General features: G+C 35.1%; 1 protein-coding gene and 1 long non-coding RNA gene across 8 annotated transcripts in view; one reads left to right on the top strand and one right to left on the bottom strand.

Annotated features, from left to right (window-relative positions):
- LOC143446550 (small G protein signaling modulator 1-like) overlaps nt 1-22247 on the top strand; it is a 53546-nt gene extending 31299 nt beyond the window's left edge. For 4 of the 6 annotated variants that reach the window (XM_076946221.1, XM_076946220.1, XM_076946224.1 and 1 more), the window contains 11 exons: nt 1477-1597; nt 1758-1968; nt 2070-2273; nt 5264-5338; nt 7417-7547; nt 8080-8179; nt 9379-9543; nt 13408-13563; nt 13690-13786; nt 20387-20557; nt 20629-22247. In XM_076946221.1, the coding sequence (XP_076802336.1) occupies nt 1477-1597; nt 1758-1968; nt 2070-2273; nt 5264-5338; nt 7417-7547; nt 8080-8179; nt 9379-9543; nt 13408-13563; nt 13690-13786; nt 20387-20557; nt 20629-20714 (1517 nt within the window). In that variant the 3' untranslated portion in view covers nt 20715-22247. The remainder of the gene's footprint in view (nt 1-1476; nt 1598-1757; nt 1969-2069; nt 2274-5263; nt 5339-7416; nt 7548-8079; nt 8180-9378; nt 9544-13407; nt 13564-13689; nt 13787-20386; nt 20558-20628) is intronic. The other 2 variants (XM_076946223.1, XM_076946225.1) reach the window with 2 other exon arrangements.
- On the bottom strand, nt 14092-16207 carry LOC143446551 (uncharacterized). 2 transcript variants are annotated; one of them, XR_013113950.1, is made up of 3 exons: nt 15763-16207; nt 14744-15633; nt 14092-14335 (listed from the first exon to the last, which is right to left on the bottom strand). It is a non-coding gene; the product is annotated as an uncharacterized LOC143446551 (long non-coding RNA). The 2 variants fall into 2 exon arrangements; XR_013113949.1 differs by having other exon boundaries at nt 14092-15359; nt 15498-15633.
- Nucleotides 22248-22459: the final 212 nt, after the last annotated feature.

Below are 22459 nucleotides of genomic sequence, written 5' to 3'. Positions count from 1 at the left end.
TTAGCAGCTATAGAGAGAATTGCACGATCTTGAAGAAATCGAGGACGCTGCCACGGATCTTTTAGATAGACTGAACGAGAAGGAAGGAATCTATAGCTGATATTGATTTCACCCAGTTGTTGCGCAAATCCTTGAACAACATTTACAAAATGACTGGACGCAAATCCATCAAGAAAATCTGCCCTGTTTCCCCAAATGCTTTAGCAAACCAAGTGGTAGCAAATAGAACCTACTATGGTACGAACAAGTCTTTGCAACTCAAGAGAAAGCACCCTATACTTAAAGGGAATTGTCCAATGCCGTGACTTTGACATGGTGCTGCCACATTACTGTGGAACACTGATTTTTTCAGATAGATAAGTTAGATAGGCGAATAAACTACTACATATTACTGGGCCATAAGGTTGTATTGTTACATCCCTACAAATCATCTTAGCCCATTACCTGCATTGACTGTTGCTGAGGTTGATGTGGGGAGTATTTTTTTCCACATTTAACCTCTCCAGATTAGTAAACGTTGTAATAAAAAATTGTGATTTTTTAAAACCTATTTTAATTCAGTGCTGTAATTTAACCAAAAATCTTATCCAGGATGATTTAGGTTGCTGACTACATAGACTCTTTCGAATTGTTTTTACCTGCTCTTGTGGCACTTATTGCAACCGCTGGGTATACAAGTAGTGCAATAAAATTGCTCATGGTTATATACGAATATATACATATTTACAAAAGAAAGAAAAGTCCCAAATCTCGCTTGAATGACATGCAGAAAATGGCATTAGTTTCAATAAAAAAATCATTTATTCATATTTAAATGCCGATTCATTTCTACATCAAACATCATGTGTACCCTAGAGGACATCCTCATGAAATTTTTTGTTATAAAAGAAAAGTTTATGTAATACCCAATTTTTTGACAAATGAGACAGGTTTTGTTGTTATTCCGGAAAGTCTGCTTTGTTTCTGTAATTTTTTTTAATTGGCTTCAGCCAAGCTAGTGTCATTACCGTATTTTACAGACCATAAGGCGCAATTTAAATCCTTTTTTTCCTCATAAATTGATCGTGCGCCTTATAAGCCGGTGCGCCTAATGTATGGATCAAGTAGTGCTTTATTGCCTACACTCAAAACAAGTACCGATACTATTATTATATAAATAAACCACCGTCTTACACAATAAACTACGATAAAAGCAACTAGCAACTGTGATATTCACTAGGCTCATTTTTTCTTTTGCTCATTGTACTATTGTGACTTGCTTGCATTTATTACGTAACAAGGTGCACGGTGCGGTGCGTAAGGCGCAATTTAAATCCTTTTTTTTCCTCATAAATTGATCGTGCGCCTTATGTATGAACAAAAAACTAATCAAAGCAATTTATTGACAGTGTGCCTTATAATCGGGTGCGCTTTATGGTGCGTAAAATACGGTAGTATTAATTAGCTACTTTTCTTTCAAAAGCTGTATTGTTTCAGGTATTGTACATCCATCAGAAAGATTCATGTCACATTTGGGCATGTATACTGGGAATGAAAACTCATCACATCACCAGAATGCTCTAAATGAAATAAATGATCATTCTTCCAGTTGTCACACGTAATTTTTTAATTGTAGTTACTATTGGTAGATTATGCTAATGATGTCACAGTTATTTGCTTGCAGCAGTTTTTAACTTTTATATTAGGTTATTTTAACAATGCTGACTTTCTGCAACTTAAATCATAATTTACATTTGAAATCGGCTGCGGTTTCTTAGGTCACCATTGAAAGTTCTATGTAAAACAATGCAGAAGCAGATTATAGCACGGACATTTTATGGTTGGTTGGCTTACTGCCGCCATTTGATGAATGTTCGCACTCATTTATCAGACCTAGTAAATGAAACTGTTGTTCATGATTACACTCCATTTGATGCTTCATATGGTATAAACAGAAAGATATGGGAACAACTTTTTGTTGATGGAAAGGTATGCCTTAAAGTCTGATCCTTTTTAAGAAAACATACTGTACATAATTCTAAATAACCACGTTGAATAATTTGTTTACCCTTTTTTGTTTCATCATGTAGCTGAGTAGCATAGAAGAATTGTCACGTTATGTATACTTTGGAGGAGTGGAACCTTCTCTTCGTCCAATAGTCTGGTTATACTTGCTTGGTCATTACTCTGCAGCAAGTAGCCCAGAGGAACAACAAACAACAGATGCTGTAGCACTAACTAATTATCAAGATATTATGATGCAATGGCTGGAAGTTAAGAAGATTATTGTTCAGGTTTTTCAATTTTAAAGATGTTATCTATTACAATCACAGCCGTATATATCACCAGTGAACATGTCATGATTTATAGTTTTCAGCAAGTATGTCCCAGCACAAATGTATTACTTAAACGAGCCTTGAAACAATCCAATTGGCATTATTATTCCGCTAACCACTTATATGTAACTATTCTTGGTCATTTTGTCTTATAAATGTCTTTTCTGTATTTTATGACTTACTGGTGTTTGTGTTTTTTTCACCAACCATACTCACGCATGATCAAAATTGTTATCATCAACCCCATCTTAACCCAAGGTGTGTCGTATTTCATTAATTCATTTATCTCTATCAGTATTTATAATATATTCGAATTGCTGTCTCAATTAATCATAATAAGAATCCCAATCCCAACACAAATGTTGCAAAAAATCTCACAAATGTTGCTCTAAAATGAATCTTTGCGGTAGTAATGTTCATATACATTACTATGCCACATACCAACATTACATTGTTCCGATTCTCTCTCCGTTATTTATTGAACCTGTAAGATCTCTTGTTAAACTAAACACTTGCATTTACATACCTATCATTCAATTGAACACCATAATTAAATAGCACCATAGTCAATAGTATAACTTAACATTGCGTAGGTATTTGACAAATAAAAATGTAAGAAGACTATTGTATGATAATCTTTATCCTTAGACGGAGAAAAGTCTTTGCACGACTTAAACAAGACAATGATTCCTTATCGCTCAAACCCTAGTTACCAAGCTGTTCAAGTTCCGAATGCAACCCTTTTTTTAATTATTTTATGTACACTGAACTGTAGCAAACATCGTAAACGCCTTGCTCAAGGCATAACGATACCACGCTACTTGGTATCAAACACAAAATACAACCCACCTTTGTTGCAAGGCCAGCACTCTAACCACTCAGGTACCGAACCGACTAGGTTCCATTATCGTAAAAATAGTCGTTTTTAATCAAGTGCAGTTGTATGAAATGCGATACAACAAAGTACAGTAAATGTGTTAAGGAAATCTTTTTTAATATGGGATCTCTGTGATTGCAAACGGAATTTTATGGACATACAGTATATGTACAGTAGGCAAGCAAAACCAATTGTCCCAAGTAACTATTAAGTTGACCACCATAGTCTATCATCTTCTAAAGTTTGCTGTGCATTCCTTAGGCTTGCTTTTTGACCATCCACCTGTCCTAATTCAATGGAATTGGAGAGCATTTCAATACTACATAGTGTGATTATAATGCTTGTTTATTAGTTTCATTGGAGTTGGGTTTTATAAGTGTTTTTGTTTCTTCACTTTTTGCTATAGTTAACACAGAAGCAATCACACAGGGTGTAAGAAACTGTTTGAAAAAAACAGTTTAAAATAAACACACTGTTTGTTATGTTTTAAATTTTTAGTCCTTGCAACTGGTTAAACCTGCCATGAGTAACTGTACAAAATTTCAACAAACTTTTTATGCTGCATCTTTACGTCTACACATGCTTTTTTCCCATAATCGCTGAAAGAGTTGGGTGAGGAGGTATGGCATGGGACTAGTTTTTCACCCTGACAAAGCAGCCATATCCATATGAAAAATAACATAAAATGTAAGACTTGAAAAATCTTTGTGGCAATTGTTAAATCTGAACTAGTTAATTGCAGCTGCGCTGGGAACACACAGAGCAGTCTTCTACGGATCGTTTGTGGGTTAGCGCATGATATACGCATGGTTTTAATAGACTGTGGCGACTTTTTTGGGTTAGCCCTAACGTTAATTTTCCCTAATATTTACTATTCGGATAAAGGTTATATCCGGATTTTTTGAATTTTAGCTAACCCGTTAGCCACATAATCATTGGAATGTAATGTGAATGCAAATTTTTGCCTGCACTGTTTATTTAAAGGTCGTGTAATAGTTTTGTCTGAATAGCTATTCATCACACTGCGGCTTTAGTATTGTACAATTAGTGGTTCAGTTTGGTAGGCTACACAAACTTTTGTATTGTGTATCGTACTATAGCTATTATTTACTTGTTCTTTAAGGTTGTATTGAAGTTGTTTAAACTTTAATTGAAAGTGATGAAAGATTTTTCTGGTTTCATCAAAGCAACCTTTTTCTAATGTATTGTAAAAAAATGTGTCGATCGTAAAAATGTTTTTATAAAATAGATTTGTCATAAAAAAACGCATATATGTTCAAAAAATTCATAAATTCTTATTGTTTATTTAGTTCTTTTTATTTATTTTTTTTTAATCTATCAAATTCTAAAGCTTACAATCGCTCGCAAGCTTTTTAGCTAAATCCCTGGGAAACTGATCAGTCCTGACATTGTAATGCACGTACCAAAGTTTTCTTGCCCTGACATTAACTTAAATTGTACAAACACAAAGAATTTTAATCGCTTTGTGTCCCGTTTGTGACATAAAAGAACAAATTCTCTCTAATATTTTATATGTTGTAGACAATATAGGACAAAAAGCTGTGAATAGAAGTTTGAATTATGTTCAGCAGGGAGTCAATCAATGCTTCTGTTCCTGCAAACTAACTGCCGGTTACCAAAGCTGCTTGTTATTTGTGCAGTTTACGTAACCTAAGAAAGACTAACCACTGGACTGTGAAATAAAAGCCTGAGTAAAAGAAGTCAATGCAACCTTCTGCTCAATTAGAAATTGGGCATAAATTTAACAACAACGATGTGCATATGCTTGCTACAGATCTGTTATTATTAATACATTAAATCAACCTTATCAATCCCAGCAAACCCCTATTAAAACACAAGTGTAGAAATAACAATAACTCAAAAGCTCTCTTACTTACAAGTTCAGACTGTAGTTACAAGGTTATGTGGAAATAAGTGCAACAGCATTTATATTTTCGGTTATAAACAGAGAATCTTAGTTTCAAAAGTATTTATAAAGTATAATCGTTTAATAGTGAATTACTATTAACAAATTACAAGTTAATCAATATTTTCTGATATGTTTTTGCAGAGGGAACAACAGACTCAATCAAGTGTCATCGAACCCAGTAACCAGACATCAAATTTATACTGCAATTTTCCTGCTGTAAGTATCATCTCAGTAAAATTTATTACAAATTTTGCATAAAAGAGTTCGATACGGTATGATCTGAAACTACTGTTTGCATAATCAGTTTGTTATCGAAGACTTAATTCATGTTCTTTTTGTTATGAACAGAGCTGGGCACGAATGTCTTTTTTCTTTAAGGAGTGATTTTGAGAGCGACTCTTTTTTCAAAGTAGTAGTGGAACCACGAGCGCGCTCGCTCCTTTTTAAAGATCACACTGTACAACAAAAAAAATTTGTCACATGTATTTGAGGGTTTTTTAACTGTTTTTGGCTGAATTTGGGGCGTTGATTTCAAATCCGAAGCCCGATTTTTTCTATCACGTCTAGTTTTTGAGATACAGGAAACCACCATTTTCTTAATTTTCATTTGAATTTTACATATCACTTCGATCACCTATATACAACAAAAATGGCACATTCTTGAGATCTAAGTGATGAATAATTAGAATAGAGACAATTTGAACAAACTCAGCATTTAATGAACAACTGTCCTCAATCATACTATTAACCCTATCTTAGATGGGAGAGGTCATAGAGTCACCCCTTGTCCTTTTCGCTCCTCCCGTCTTTTTCAGTTTTTGCTGCTTTCTTGCCAACCGAGATATGGGTTAACTATGCTACTGAAAAAATTAGCAGACTTATATGTTGCCTTCATGTTTACAGCATGAGCTACAGGAATAGATTGCTTGACGTTTCCAGTATGTAGCAAAACTGCTTTTTGCCAGAGCCAATGAAGAGTCTTCATTCATCAGTATCATGTTCGTAACCTAATTCAATCATCAAGCCAGAAATATTTTTGCTATAGTTCAAGTTGTCTTTAACGTTAAAAAAGGATGACAACTTTTCGTTACGAAGTCGAATCTTGGAAATTTTGGTGCCTTCTTCAAGCAAGTTCCACTGCTTTAAACGTGAACCTAATATCTCATAGGATTTGTCTTTAGTTAATGTCGAATCTCGCACCAGATCATTTAACTTGCTTTGATTATCCAAATTTACTTTTTTAGCGCTGCATCCTTCCGTAACCTCTTCACTTTCCGATGCTTCGCTGCTTGGAATTTGATCCTCAGTTGAATATTCTTCCGATTCTAGCTCTACATGTAAAGGGGGTGAAGGAACAGCAGGTTGTTTCCATGGGGAACTAGTTTTAAAGCAGATTTACATTTTGGATACACAATTTTCGCTTTATTTTTACGGGAAAATCCTTATGTTAGTTAAGCAAAAATAACTATCAAGAAATACTTCGACGATGTGTCACTGGAGTGTACTCTACGCAAACATAACAAAAACTGTTGGAATTATTCTTACACTTTCTTCTGCTGCATGACATTGTTAATCGACACAAGATTTTAGACTATAATGTACCTGTAATAAAATTTCCGAAAGAAGCAAATGGACAGTTTGACAGAAAAAAATATTAAACTACTCCTTTTCCTCCTCTCCGCGCATACCACGAAGTCAGTCGTTTCACACTGATAAATCCATCAATGTTTTTGACAAATATATTCAATAACACAAAATCTATACGTGATAGAATAAATCCGATTGCAGATTTGGATTCAGCAGCCAAAATTTACTCAAACGCTATTCAGGTTATCAGATTAAAAATTTTTGTTAGACTGATTTTATTCGCTTCTCACTCATTTTTTGCACAAACAAAACTGTCATTGCATAAAATGGATGCAAAAGATTGAATTAAAAAAAGTTTTAAGTTTTTGGAACGCTTTAAGACTATAATTTTATGTAGTGAAAAAAGGACTGCTTTGAGATTTGAGACACCACAATTTTAGCCCCGCAAAGTTAATGGCGAAAAATAAACATTACTATAAGCGCGTCTAAAATATGTGATGGCATGTCAATAAAAACGCTTTGTATTTTAAGCTGATACCAATGATAGAGACACACACACGGATGAGCTGAGTTGTCATCATAGAGTCGTAATTTGCGAAACATTGCCTTTGTTTTTAATACTTAAAAGCGGTTGCCCAGCTCTGGTTAAGCATGTAATACTGGATTTCGGTTGCAATTTACTAATTTAATGTTGTTATATATTTAAGTCAGATTATAGTCGTGCACATCATCCTTTCCATAGTTTGACATCCCCTTCATATCCTAGCGCCGAATTCTCAACCAAAACTATGAGTTTAGTTAAGAAAAAATGTGAGCTCATAGTTGCTATGGAAGAGCAGTGAGTGATTTTCATTTATTGCCATCAACATTTTTTGTAGCATTTTTTGTATTTGAGAAATAGCAAAAAGACAAAAAGTTACATTATCTAAATTACTAAAGTTTAAATTTGTTGGTTAGGGTTAATACGTTATACTAGTCTCATATTGTCCAACACAGTGTTTTCCAACCTAGGGTTCTCAGTCTCAAACTTCTTGTGGATATATTAGTATTCACATTGATTCTGGTGACCCTTTTGAAGTTGTTCGGGAATTTTCAGAACATTTTGTAAATTAGTGTAATTTTTATAAATAAGCTAATGCAGCAATTTAACATTTTTTACAAATAAAAGTGTTATCTGGAAATACAATTCTTGTTGTGACAGTGAGATGGCTGGGAAGGAGGCCATCGGAAGCATGAACTCTATGAAAAGGGGTCACTAATTGAAACACTGGTCTCAAATGTAGTAGTGGGCTTAGGGAATTTTTGTTAGTGAGCGTTAATTAAAGTTTTCAAATTACTTGCTCAGTATAATTTTTGACCTTTTATTGCAGTGAAATTTCAGATACTGGTGATGTCACAAATGCTGAAAAATTTAGTTTTGTCAGCTCGAAGACAGATGTGTCAACTGATCCCGTCGAAAAAAATTTTCCTGTAAGTTTATTATCATTTGGTCATTTTGTTAACAGTACACAACATACACACTGAAAATTTTTATAAAGTTATTTGCATTTTTCTTGGCTTTTTTAAAACAATGGTGCCTGTTTCACATAAATTAGTTTTGTGTATTACACTTAAAAAAATGTAGCTGCGATTTGGTGCTTTGCTCAATGAAAAAAAAGGATTCAAAGATTGCTCTGGCCTCAATAAGCTTATTTACATGGCTGAGAAAGATTGACGCTCAAGTCAAATTAAAATGATGTCGTGAGTTTGATCGGACTGTATCAACTAGGATTCTTGGTTGTGAATAACTATTTGATTTTTTGATCGTTCGTTTATCTGACTTCGTTAACATGCATGTTCGTTAACCACTGATAGACTTGTTGAGCATCACAGTATGATAACCAAACTGACACTGTATTTGAGTATAGTTATATTGTTGATTCACAATGAAATGAAAGCAATGCTAGAACTAGACTGAAGGTAGAGAGAACTCATTGTGCCTTGTGGTAGCAGCTGACGTAATTCGGAAGTAATAGAGATGGGTGGTGTTTACTGAACACGACCAAAGTATAGCACAGCGTCTGTTGGTAAACACACAATAAAGAACACTAATAACATTACAATTATCATCAGATCTGCACAAGAATTCTGCACTGTAGGAATAGGGGCTAATTATGACTGATTTTTTTTGCAAAATTTTCCATGTGATCAATTTTTCATGTAACAAACCTAGCAAAACTGTGCGCAGCAATTTGCCAAGGTTTTGAAAGTATTCGCCGTATTCGTATTAATCATTCTGATACTCCTAATAGTTTTGCTATTTAATTAATAATTATGCAATACAGCACATGTTATATGCATTTATTGTATTATGATTTGCCATTGTGATTTTGTTTATAACAGTGAACAATATTTAGTTAATGGTACAGTCTCTTATTGACATAACTAATTTTCAATTAGATTAAATTCTAAATTGGTTTAAAGTTAGTCATTGCAGGCGACAGACAAGTCGATTACAATTTGAGTTAATAGCAAATTAATAAATAAATGATTTGGTTTGTCTCAACTAAAGTGTTATAGCAACACCTAAATGCACAATCTGCTTACAATTACATTGGTTACTGGAAACAAAAAATATTTGCTGGAGTAGCCCTTCAAGTGATTTATTCAGCATAATTGATTAATTGCAGATTGAATTTCTCGAACAGTTTGCGCTCAACCTGCACAGAATAGAGAAAGATGTTCACCGATGTGATCGAAATCACAGTTACTTTTCAGAATCAAGAAACTTAGATAAATTAAGAAATGTAATATGTTCTTATGTGTGGTGTCATATGGAAGTTGGATACTTACAGGTTTGTGTATACTGTATATCAGTTGATGCATGAGATTTGTAATATGTAGTATTACCCAATTTGAGCTTTACTGCTGTTTTGTCCAATTTGTCTTTAAATTTTTGTTTAAGCAATCGTCAAGTGAAAAATTGTTTTAAGTTGTTTTAAAAGTCGGTTATACAGTCAAATCCGCTTAATTCGGACACTTTGGTTCCGCTCACTTTTGGCCGAATTAAGCGGAGAAACGGCTTTGTCCGAATTAAGCGGAAAATCAATTGTTCGTTTCATGGTCATGCGTAAAGGCAAAAATCGCATTTAAAATACTGTACTGTTGCGTAATAAATGAATTGCAGCTGCGCTATACTGCAGTAACTGGCACTGATCGCATAAAACGTCTTCGTTTACTTTAGTGAGCAATTTCACTTTTTGTCCTAAACTTTTCTGTACAATTTTGTCCTTCAAGATGGACGCGATTGTAACGAAGTAAAAGCGACTATGAAGCTGGCACGGCCTTATATGAGTTCATTGTCGATTGTTACTGCATGGATCGTCATTGTTTCACCATAATCGCTCATAATGCAATTGCATCTTGTCTTAAAACGAACGAAGTACTGTTTATTGTGTCATAAGTTTCATAACCTAACGATGGAATTGCGAACATGTGTCCGAATTAAGCGGAGAATTGTCCGAATTAACAGGAGTTTTTTACGTTCAATTTTTACTTTTGTTCCGTTCCCGAGCATTTTGGTCGAATAAAGCGGTTGTCCGGGTTATCCGGTGTCCGAATTAAGCGGATTCGACTGTATATTCAAACAAACAATATTAAGTTTGCCAAAACTGATGATTACACCAGTCTATAGGCATTTTACTGTTTTGGTATATAACTGGGAAGATAATGCTTCAATTGCTTATCCTTTACAATGAAATCATCCCCAGAACGTTTTTAACTGTAGATGTCAAGCATCTTGCACAGTCTAGAAGTTGTTTTTGCGGCATGAGCAATGTAATTGTATTTGGATCTACAAAAAAATAACATGATGAACGAGTAGTGAGTGTTCTTAAAAAGATTAATGAGTTACTTTTGATAATAAGCGTGAATGTTCAAAGCTTTCCTTAAGGTACCTTGAACACATAACTGACGTCAGAGGCATCAGCGCAGATCCAGAAGAAAATTTAGCTATTTCTAATAAGCCAGGTCCGAAAGATGTCAGCAATGTGCCCAGGTTGTTGGTATAGCCAATCAAAATTCAATATTTCTTCCTGGTCTGGCTGACATTACCTTGCCATTGCGAGAGCTCGTCAGGAAGGATTCAGAATTTCACTGGGATGATACATCGAACTCACTTAATCTTCTCAAAAAGTGTTTAACAAACTCTCCAAATATTGCTCTTTATAACTCAAAAAAAATTAAACTGTTGTCTATAGATGCCTTGTCTTATTGTCTTGTCGCCATTTTGTTGCAGGGAATTGAAAGTGTGTCGCACTTTGTCGCATTTGCTTCTGGAAGTGAAAAGTTTTAAAATTAATTAATATCTGTTAGGTTTGCAATTTGCTGTTCACACTGACCACAAGCACTTAATTAATATTTTCAGCAAAAATAATCAGATAAACCTTTTCCTCAACTTCATTGATTTCGTATGTGACTTTAATGGTTTCCTTTTGACATTGTACATATTGCAGGGGAAAAGCTGGTCACAGAAAATGCCTTGGTAAGATTACCTCAAAGCAATTTGACAATAAATTGTGATAAACAACTACACGATGAATTCAGAAAGTTTCGTTACCACGATAATTAAGTTGTTTTTTTGCATTATAGCAACGACATCAGGGAAGAAATCCAAAGAGTTTTGTAAGGATGAGATTTGTTCTAAAGTTATTGAATATTGCAATACCGTACATTTTCCGTCGAATCACCAAACATATCATTTCGTCTCGACTCACTGCTTAACGGAACGTGTTTCATGACACCCTCCTCTTTTCAACAAAACTTCTCGCTAAGTACAATTTGAACATTAAGGTTTATACAAGTGTCGCAAGAGAGCCAAAAAATCAGTCTGTTGGCCAAGTATTAATAAAGATATATTTTCTTATGTAAAGAATTGTAGTATTTGTGTCCAAAACTGCAGGCAAGCAACGGAACCAATAATACCTAGCAATCTACCAGCTTACCCTTTCAAAAATTTGGTTTCGATTTGTTCACATGGAAGTATTTATTATTCACACAGTATTTATGTTTATGTGGTCTATTGTTATTCAAAGTATATTGAAATTTTTCTGCGCAGTGGTGACTCTTGTGCAAGCATGGTCGTTAACCACTTGCAGTTAATCTTTGCTCCCCATAGTATACCTGAGAAATTCATTTCATATAATGGCCCCGCATTTATTTTGTGTTTTTTGAATTTTCTTACAAATACAGCTCCAAACATCCATGAGCAGCCCTTACTTTCTTAGAAGTGAACGATGATCCTTATTTAGCATTCTTTGCCTACTGGTCAACACTTCTCAAATGTGGTTTTTTCTCCATCTCAACTTCTTATGGGAAAGCAGCTTTGCATTACAACATTAGTGATCCCTCATAAGTTGATATCACAGTGGACTTAACCAAAAAGATTTTCGAATTGTCAAAAAGAGAACAGGCATGACAAAAAAGACTACTTTGACAAGCATCATTGTGCCAGAAACCTATAGTGGCTTAGCCCAGAGACTTATGGGTGGATTAAAATACTCCAACTTCCACTTGTAGTAGTCATAAATTTAAGACAACGTCAAGAGTAACGAAACCTTCTAATCGTGTTGTAAATTCTTATTGTTGCATAAAATTCAGTAATCTCTGTGTTGCAAAAGTGCCACATATACTTCTAGAAGCCATCGTGAACCATTCTAACATTCTTAGGTTTCTCTTGTGTTTGGCATGTCTTATTTGTATAATAAGCTCACCATATTACAGATATCACTCTAAAGGTGAACTTTTAGTTAATCAGAAACACGTGTTTTAGCTTGCTTCATCAGATGTTATGAAATCCCTTGATGCAGTCGGCTTACTCATCAGACTGCAAGTTATTTATGTTCCACTTATTTTTCCGCGCACTCTTTTACTTCCTTCTAAATGATTTTTAATTCCTTAAGGCTGTCTAAAAAGGTTCGTCGCCAAATGTTCATGAGTTTTCGTTTTTTTTCCCTCCTGGTAGTGTTCAAGAAATTGCTGATTCGGGAGCTGTTTCCCTGCTCTTTCAAGCTCTTTCATTTTTGCTCTTTCAAGCATTTCCACGTTTGTAATGTGATCTTTCCATCTTATGTCAAGTAACTTGCGTGGACACCTTTGATAGAATGCGTTAAGCAGATGGGCAGTCTTTGCTCTTATCCTCCCTGTTTCATACTTAGCAGTGAGTAAGATGATATCATAATAGTTTCATAGATGTGGATCTTCATATGTCTGCTGATAGAGGGACTTGTATGCATATGGCAGAATGTTGCAGCTACTCATCCAACTTGGCATTTAAAATATGCATTTCCTCTGTTTTAATGACATTGCCCTGGTAAGTGAAGTTACATCTTCTCTTTCTTCTTGATTTACCTTTGATAAAACTGAGTCATGGTAACCAATTTGAAGAATCTTCGTCTTTTGGCAGTTAATTCTTAATCCTACTTTTGTCACTTCCTTTGCTAGAGCAATAGTAACGCAGTGCCGATGATGCAATGTCATCTGCAAAGTCTAGGTCTACTTCACTGTAGTCTAGTTCATGCCAGTTGTTAAATCTTTCATGGCTTGTCTTGTCAAAATCAATGCCAATGAGTAACAGCAGTGGTATCTTTCCCTCTATATTTTCTGACAACTCCTGAATAGTTTAATTTTTTTCCTCGCATTAAAGTACTTAAACTTTTTAGGGTATGTGTGACATCGCAGCCCCATTGCTCGTGGTTCTGGATAATGAAAGTCTCGTATATAGCAGTTTTGTACTTCTAATGAAAAGACTTGGTGATAATTTTCCTAACTTTGGTGCTATGGATTTGCGTTTTGCAAACATGAGATTACTTACACAGGTACTGTATCTATGGGAGAGTGTGCTTTGTAATAGCGTTACCTAATCTGACAGTTTTTAGAAATGTGTTATAGTTGAACTAAAATATGTAGGAATACTCTGCCATATACTTTTTTCTCTGAGACAGATCCTGGACGAAGAGTTATATGAACATATGCACAAAGATAAGGATTATACCCATTTCTACTTTTGTTATCGGTGGTTTCTGTTAGATTTTAAACGAGGTAACTATAAACTGATAACTAGAGCAAGTTTTTGTTGAATAAAAAACTCAAAAAATTGACTTCAAAATTCAAGAAAATTAACTTTTTATGGTACCTAGCAAATATTTGATAAAATAGTTTAGTTTGTTTGAGTTTTTTTATGGAAGAGGAACTGATTAGAAGAGATCGCAGAGTCACTATTGCAAAATTTCTTGCATTAAACTGTATGACACTGATATTTTCTAATTACTTCCTCAACTGTAGCAGTGTTTTAAGGGTTACAAGCTTTATTGCAACATACAATAACTATGCTTTCAAATGCATCGCATGAAGATATTATGCAGTGTTATAATAATTGAATAAAACATATTTTGAAAAACATTTACATAATGCTATCATGACATAACAGAAAGCAACATCAAATTTCTAGGAAACTTTCTTTAATAAAATAATATCAACACAAGATTAACTGAAGTCGTTTTAGCAATGCTTGTCTCGTCCAATGTGCTCCACCTTTCATCAAGTTTGGACCAGTAACAATTTCTTTCAGTTCAATGTAAGCTGTTGTACCTAATGAGACAAAATTTGCAAATGTCAAGTAATTTATTGAAACTGCATTAAAGTTTTTACTTGTTGTTATTTTTTGTTCTCGAGCTTGAAATAGTTATGACTCTTTCGCTATTAGAAAGCTATAATGACATTCTATTATCAGTATGCGTTATATGACTTGTGTGTTCTCATTACCATTATCCAAATGCTAATGATGGTTATACAGGTTTTAGACGGCCAAGTAAATGAAGTGTATTTTCAAACCAATCTAGTAATATCATTGTTTTTTTTTTTTTAAACACGGCCAGTTTGTCAAACAAAAACCTATCTTGGTCGCAAAGCAATACAAGCTGCTAATGATTGAGTGGAAGTTGGTACTGTGCAGTAGTATGAAATCTAATCAATTATTATAGTTAGTTTAATTTTCACCTTCAATCCACTTCTTTGTCCTTATTTCTTCCACAGCTACGACTCGGGTCATCGTAAATATATTTTAGAAAATAATCACTGTGTCCAACATAGATGCTTTATGCGTGCGACAATAAACTACCTTCTAGATTTTAATTAACTTAAACCGCTCTTTTCAAAGCGGTTTTTGAGGTGTAAAAGCCCAACGTTTTTGTGTTTCACTCGTTTTGGGCGGGGAGGGAAAACACAAAAATTTTAAACCGAGCTTTTAAAAACTTTTCATAGTTCAGTGTTTCCGGTGGGTGCCGTATGCTTGAAGGTTGACATTACTGGTGGATGTCGTTAGCACTTCTTTGTGGCGTCAAATTCGTAGCAAGATGCTGTTGAGGCTGAAGTATTTCGCTGGTTATGCTAAGAATAGTGCTTGGATTCCTCTCGTTTGTTGCACTGCTTGATTCTTCATTTGAAGTCTCTTGGTTGTGGCTGTAAACTTGTGGTGGGAAAGGAGAATAGTTTTTATCTGACTCCCGGTGTTGTTGAGTCATTGTTTCAAACGTATTTTCCCCAGCTTAGAGCTACATCTCGGATGGGGATCGTGGCTTCTCTTCCATTGTGGATGCAAATATAGAAACATTTGCTATCAAAATAGATGATAAGCACATAGTGGGCTACTGGCCATGTAACAATTTAGTTCTGTTCACAAAAATTGGGTTCTAGAACTAGTATCTTATGTGAACAAAAATATAATACCATGACATGTACAGTATGTACTTACGCATTTTACAATTACCGTCTTGAGTTGGCCATGTAAGGAAAAGCTGACCAATAACAATGGTTAATGATGCTTTTTGTCCGAGGCATACTTTCAGAGTTGCCATTTGTGTGTTGCAATTAAGAATTTTCTTTAATACCTACAACCATAAACAAAATATGTTAGACTACTACTTTCGTACTATGACTTAGTTATGCAAATGAATCAGCAGTGTTTTAAGTAATCACTGTCAAAGCAATTGAGCTCATTCCCTGAATTGCAGGTTTACCTTGACAAAATCTCTGCGCTTTGCTCACTTCCCTCTCAGTGTATAGACAGGTTTTCATTAGAAGCAGTTATTTTAAAAATGCTTAGAACAGTGTTCTTTTTAGCACAAGATGTAATGTTTTACCTGTGCTATACTTGACATAATTTGCAAAATCATCTTTATAAAAATGAAAGCAACAAATTGAAAATGGGTGGGCTATGGTGCAGCCTTTTCGATTTGCAACTTCACAGGTTTCACTCATTTCTCCAATATTTTTGTCGTTAGGAAAACTGAATAAAGATATTTTATTTCCTTTCTCCTCCTTCATTACCATGCATGGGTCCAACAAGTATTAACGATATTTTTCAATGTAGGGACAGTAATAACTGTCCAAAAGTAGAATAGCGTAAACCAGTGGTTCTGAAACTTTTATACTTCATGACACAATTTCACCTTTAGAGATAAAACCGCGTTCCATCTCGATCTCACATATTGCTTTTAACAAAAATGAAAAACGTACTTTTGTGAAACCATTTACTTTACTTCATGAATTCTTCACATTTTGCTTGTCGTTTTATAATTGCAGCGTCCTAATAGGACGAATGGGCTTGTTTATTGTCCGGAAGTAGTTTGATACGTGATGAAGTGCTGGACAAACCACAATCCCCTGTCCACCTCTTGTCTATTTCTGTATTTTGTTTTGAACAACAACCATTGTGGAGGTCACACTGCGGACCAGCTTACAGAGATTAGTGGACGGTTAAAGGGGAACTGAATTCATTTTCAACTTATTTTCTAAGAATGGATAAAAATACGCCGAAAATGTAATCGCAATTTTTCTATCTTTTTCCGTTAACGAGTTTTGACAAAACCGTATTCAAAAAACTGTGGGTTGAGTGGACGTTGTGACGTCACCTAATTGTTTGGTCTTCAAACATGGTTCAAGCGCAAGCTACTGCTCAAAAACGGTTTTTGTAGTAACAACACAGGTTACAGCGAATTGTGGAGCTAATTACAATATTTTTCTTGTCTCTCTGCAAGCTTGGCGGTTGACGCTGCCAGTTATTAACCATATGCTATATCCGGATTATAGGCTTACAAGATTGATATTTTTTAGTTTTTTGCTAAATTATGAAAAAATATTACTTTGTAAATTTTGCCCTTGCCATAAAAATGACGTCAGAGTCAAACAGATTGGTTTTATTGCACAAACTTTAACCTCGTCCTAGAATCTTACTTTGATAACTGACTTCTCCCAAGAGTATTTTAGGATGACGATTACATACGTCATATAAACAAACAATATCTGAGATTTTACAACTAGGCATAATGAGCAAGTTTCTAGACCAAGAACGACTTTCTCATTAGTTAACAGGGACATGTCAAAATCTAGTCACGTGATCATTTTTTGTTGTCGATTGGTATATGTGCCATTTAATTGTTTTTAGTCCTTGCTTTATTATCCTTCACCGGCAAATATAGAAGTGCATGCAGACATCGACCTCTGAGACATGCGCAAGTGTGTAATGGTAGATAACTGAATGTCTATCTCTACCGGATATAGTATAATGAATATCTACCAAGTATTCATAGAGTGTTTAGTGAAAGGAATGTACAGAATTTATATGTCGTGTTTATCTTTCGGTGATAATGTCTTTATCCGAAACGTTAAATAAGTTAACTATTCAGAGAACTTAATTTATTACAATGTACGCTTAACTGATAACTTAAGTTAGGAGTGTTTCTGTAGCCTACTGGACACACGACACCTTATGAAAACGTATTGGAATAAGATCGGATTAGATAAAAACCCAATAACCAAATATATTATACCACAATACGTTAAGCTTTTATTTCAAACTAAAGGTAGGTTCTACAACAAATCTTTCCTTTCGACAACATTTACAAATAGAAGATAAGTACCCAGCTTTTGTTGCGTTGAGTTATATTAGTCAGTAAATTTCTTTTCGTTCGAAAGGTGACTTTTAAGGGCGGTAATAATTATCCTTTGTGCATTAAAAAAGTCATTTTCATGAATAATGAGTAATGTAATGACGTTTCGTGGCGACAATTTTGGTGCTTTACAACGGAGAGACGATGCGGAAATATTTCACGAGCATATTGACTGGAGCGTCCGAGCCAAAAAGGCAAGCTTTGTCTGTGTAAGGGGCGAAGACGTGAGAACATTAATTTTGGCCTTACCAAAGCACTTTTGACTGCAAAGGCGGAAGGAATGTCTTTCGGCCGTTTTACCTCAAACTGCATTTGTGCAAGAGGCGAAACCCAGGCTGCGTTGTTGTGTGGGTTGCCAATTATCGTACCTAATATTTCTAAGTGAGTTGAAAACTGTTGAATCAGCAGCAGTTGAGATCTTTCGTTATCGTTTGTTTAGTGCCAATTATATCATAACGTCATAATTCAAAAGCGAATTGGATCTATATTTTTTCAAATTGTTTTGCGCTTCCCTTTTATATACAATAGATCAAGGTAATTAGAGCTTCGTTGTTACGTTTAGGCATATGTGCATTTTTATACCATGTTTTAACAATTTCTAAAAATCTCCTACCTGGTGTAGCCCCAACATTCGTGATTAAACTCCGCACGAAAGCCATTGGGCTCTGGCTTTTCTTCTTTGGGTATACTTATTTAATGGCGCTGTATATATATCATCGTCTCTTGCATCTGCTTGAATTACTTTCTGTCCTCTGCTGACAGTGAGGTAATTTACAACGGGATCACGACATATGGCCGTGAACAAACTCACCGGCGACAACTGGTAGTGGACAACTGACCGGCAACAAATTGGCCGGCGATCAAATTAACCGTGACGTAAACTGGCCGGCGATCAAATTAACCGTCGATAAATTGGCCGGCGATCAAATTAACCGGCGACAAATTGGCCGTCAAAAGGTCAAAATTCTAATTCACTATCTAGTATTCTAGTCGCTATCTAGTCACTATCCAATTTAGTAATTTAGTATGTGTATTGCAGTCAAGGTTGCCACTCGTAGAGTTTTTTGGCCCCTTGTAGGGTGTAGGGTGACCCTACGGGTTTTTCACCTTTATTCATAGATTTCCTATTGTTACATGCATTTTCCCGGTCTAGACGAGTTGTTTGATGAGATTATGAAACAATGCGTTGTAGCCTATCTCATGTAGTAACAATGGACTCATTGCAATAACAATGGACACTTTAGTTAAGTAAATTGTCAGATTGAAGCTGTACGTCAGGACTCCCACGGTCAATTTACCTCCCGGTCAATTTTCGTTCCGGTAAGTCTGTTCCCGGTTAGTTTGTTCGCGGTCAATTTACATCACAGTCAGTTTGTTCGCGGTCAATTTACGTCACGTTCAGTTGTCCTCGGTGAGTTTGTTCGCGGTCATTTTCCCGCGGCCATATGTCGTGGAACCATTTACAACATAAGAAGTTGCGTTGGTCTTTATTTGACGTGTGTTGTGGCACATGTAAATTTTGAAAAAAATGTGCACAATTTTTAAAAGTTCTGAAGTTGCTTCATGCGGTATACCGTTTTTATTGGTTAATTCATTGATTTAGGTCTGTTTTGCCGTTTACGTCCATATGTTATTGTTGTTATAGGCTTTTTCACAGTGAAAGTTGCTCAATACATTTTTCACATTAAGATAATTTTTGAAAGTATCATCTACCAACGACCGACGTATCGATATTGTGAAGATTGTTTTCTAGCTCGGATTCTTTTTCACGTAACTTATGTGCAGAAATTTTGGAATGTTTGATGGCAAGCTGTTTATTTATACTTCACTACACCGTTGTATCGTGATAAAAAATGCACCACAATGGCCATTTTTGGTTAAGGTTCCTGGGAAAATTTCCGTTTTTAAAAGCAGTAAAATTGTTCTTCCACGCGCCTTTTTCTGTTTTATTTGCAGTTATTTCTTCGGTGCCCATAATTACAATATCGTGATCAGACAGTGGATTAACTTTAGTCAAGAAGTTTGCGAATTTTTTTATTTCTGAAACCTAAAAACTGTTCGGTCCAATCTGAATCTAGAGCGTATCTCTAGGTGCAAATGCGCTTATCATCGCTGCGACTGATTGCGGCGTCTTTTACACTAAACGTTTCCAGGAGGGTGGTGGTCACAGGATAGCTCATTGAATAAGTTATAACCATCACTTTACTACAGGCTGAAGGCGTTTTCAGCATGGAAATGTCACAGTCCACAGATACATATAGGCTAACTGGCGAAATATCCGTGTCTATCCGGCAATTACTGGCTCTTGACTGGGCTTAGTGAACTTTCACTTAACACATATCTTTATCATTAGGCATATAAACACACCTAATGTAAGTTAGGTTAGATTAAATTAAACAAAATTTTACTGTCAGGCATTAAATTACGATTTAAGCTTACTTATGTCTTGCAGTTATAGAAAATGTTCTATTCAAACTTGATCAATGCATTACCATTATGCATATTGCTATTTCTAATAATTGTATTTTTTGGAACACATTTTTGGCAATAGTTGCTTAACCACTACATATTACAGACAACTTTTTTTCCCATAAACTTGTTGACCAAGTCCTATTTGATTATTTGCTTCTGCACACCCAAAAATTAACAGAAAACATATTTTAACTTTAATAACGCGTAATTATTTTTGCAGAGCTATCTTACAATGATGATGTGTTTGCAGTTTGGGAGTGTATTTGGGCCGCCCGCTATTGTTCTTCAAAACACTTCGTACTTTTTTTTGCTCTTGCTATGCTGCAAAGTTATCGCGAAATTATCTTGGAAAACGACATGGATCCTACTGACATCATAAAATTTTTTAACGGTTTGTTGGTAGATTGAAACTTGGTGCAACATCTGTTTTGATGCCATTTTTAGTTGTTATTCTGTTCGTAGAAATGGCTGAAAAGCACAACGCTAAGGAGATTTTGAAGTCGGCTAGAAACTTGGTGGCGAAAGTTCAATTGATGATATTAAAGTGATGCAAGTAATGAAGCCACATATTGGCATAAAGCATTTCTTCAACATTTTGTTTTCGGCAGTAATGTGTCTGTATAGGTTCACTTTTGTCGTTTATGATTATTTCAGTTGATAGTTTGCACTGTATTTTAACTTTGTGGTACTAAAGAGACGAGTAGAAATGTAGTATTCCAAGTTAGCCGAGTATTGGTATATTTCCTATGATCGGATTCAATCGAGTATCGCCCAATGCATGTCATGCATAGTGTTGTTCTACATAACATATGTACACCCACAGCCAACTCAAGTTCCGAGTGTATGAACGACAAATTGCTGTCAAGTCACAATATCGACTTTACTAACACAATTTTAAAATTAATTTTACCTTATTTGCTAGCAGCACGTGTTAGTTTAGGTTTTACGTTGGGATAATTCATTACATTATTAGTTCATGATTATAGTGACTTTTATTACGGCTATTAGACATGACCACAATTCATATACAAACAGTTTACTTTTGAAACACCCAGTAAAAACTGAGTTTAATTTCTGACGTGTTTATGATAGTTCTGTGCCAACCAACGTCTCGGTAAGGCTACTTCTAAAACAGCTTGCAAAAATTAGTTTAATATCGTATGCCACTTTCTCTCTTTCTGGCGGAGTCAAGAAATGGACATGCTCCGATGCCAACGTCCGTTCCTGTAAAGCTCATGTGTTCCTTAGTTAGGATGAGACCAATATCAAAGAAGTGTCACAATTATATTAGCAAGAAATAATTTTTCCTTTTGTTGTTTTTCGATATTAAGCTATGAGATGCAGTCATGTTCTTAATTGTGACGTCATGTCCGAGTACTCGGCCGACAAACAATGTTAATTACTCGTATTTGACGAATATGAGTAAAATCGTTTATATTCTTTCCCTAGTGTGGTATGTCTTATCTTTGCCGTGTTTCTATCATTTTAGTTCGTTTTAGAGTTATCATTTTACAGTACAGTATTAAGAGTGTTTATTGCAGTAACTGAATCGCTTCGTTTCTGATATGTCATCGTCATATCATACGGTACTGCAAAACCAAACTTCACTTCACGCAAGAGATAGTTTTGATTACTTATTTAAGCTATTGATGTTTCCCCAAATTTTTGTTATTGCTATTATTATTATCGATAGGCCTACTATGTTTTGCGTTATCTGAAGTAGTAAATGAGAGCTCAGTACCATAAAAACTGTCCACCTTCAAGTGCACTGTTTAGTGTTACGCGTGAATTTTAATTGTTTATCGATGTTCCGTGATAGTGGAAAATGTGTTGGTAATCAAGTGAAATGTAGAATCATGTAACATTTAATAATAATAAACGCAAAACCTACCGTATGCCATTGTTGTATACTCAGTCGTTTCATTGTCACGTCAAGTTGGTTCAGTATCACGAATGTCCCGTGTTTCTATGTGTACCTAATCACACTTGTGCATGATTGTTGTGAAACAGATTATATTGAGTCAATTGACAAGAATCCTGCTTGTAGCCATAGCAAAATTACAGTATAATTAATCGAAAAATGTGTGATTTTATCGGCCCCTGTGTTGCTGAATTGCATGTGTGCGTAGTATTTGGTTTTGGAAAGACATGTTAACCACTTGCAAAGCGGTTAACAAATATTTGCTGTATTAGAAACAAATGGAGATCGATTGTTCAAGTTCCTCTACATAGTTCAAACATTTTAAACACTATATCGATTATCTCTAAATATCATAGTAGATAATGAAGATGA

This window comes from Clavelina lepadiformis, chromosome 2, assembly GCF_947623445.1.
Source record: "Clavelina lepadiformis chromosome 2, kaClaLepa1.1, whole genome shotgun sequence".
NCBI classification, from domain to species: Eukaryota; Metazoa; Chordata; class Ascidiacea; order Aplousobranchia; family Clavelinidae; genus Clavelina; species Clavelina lepadiformis.
The sequence above is the reverse complement of the archived record's forward strand: the minus strand, read 5'-3'. Positions and strand labels throughout refer to the sequence as shown.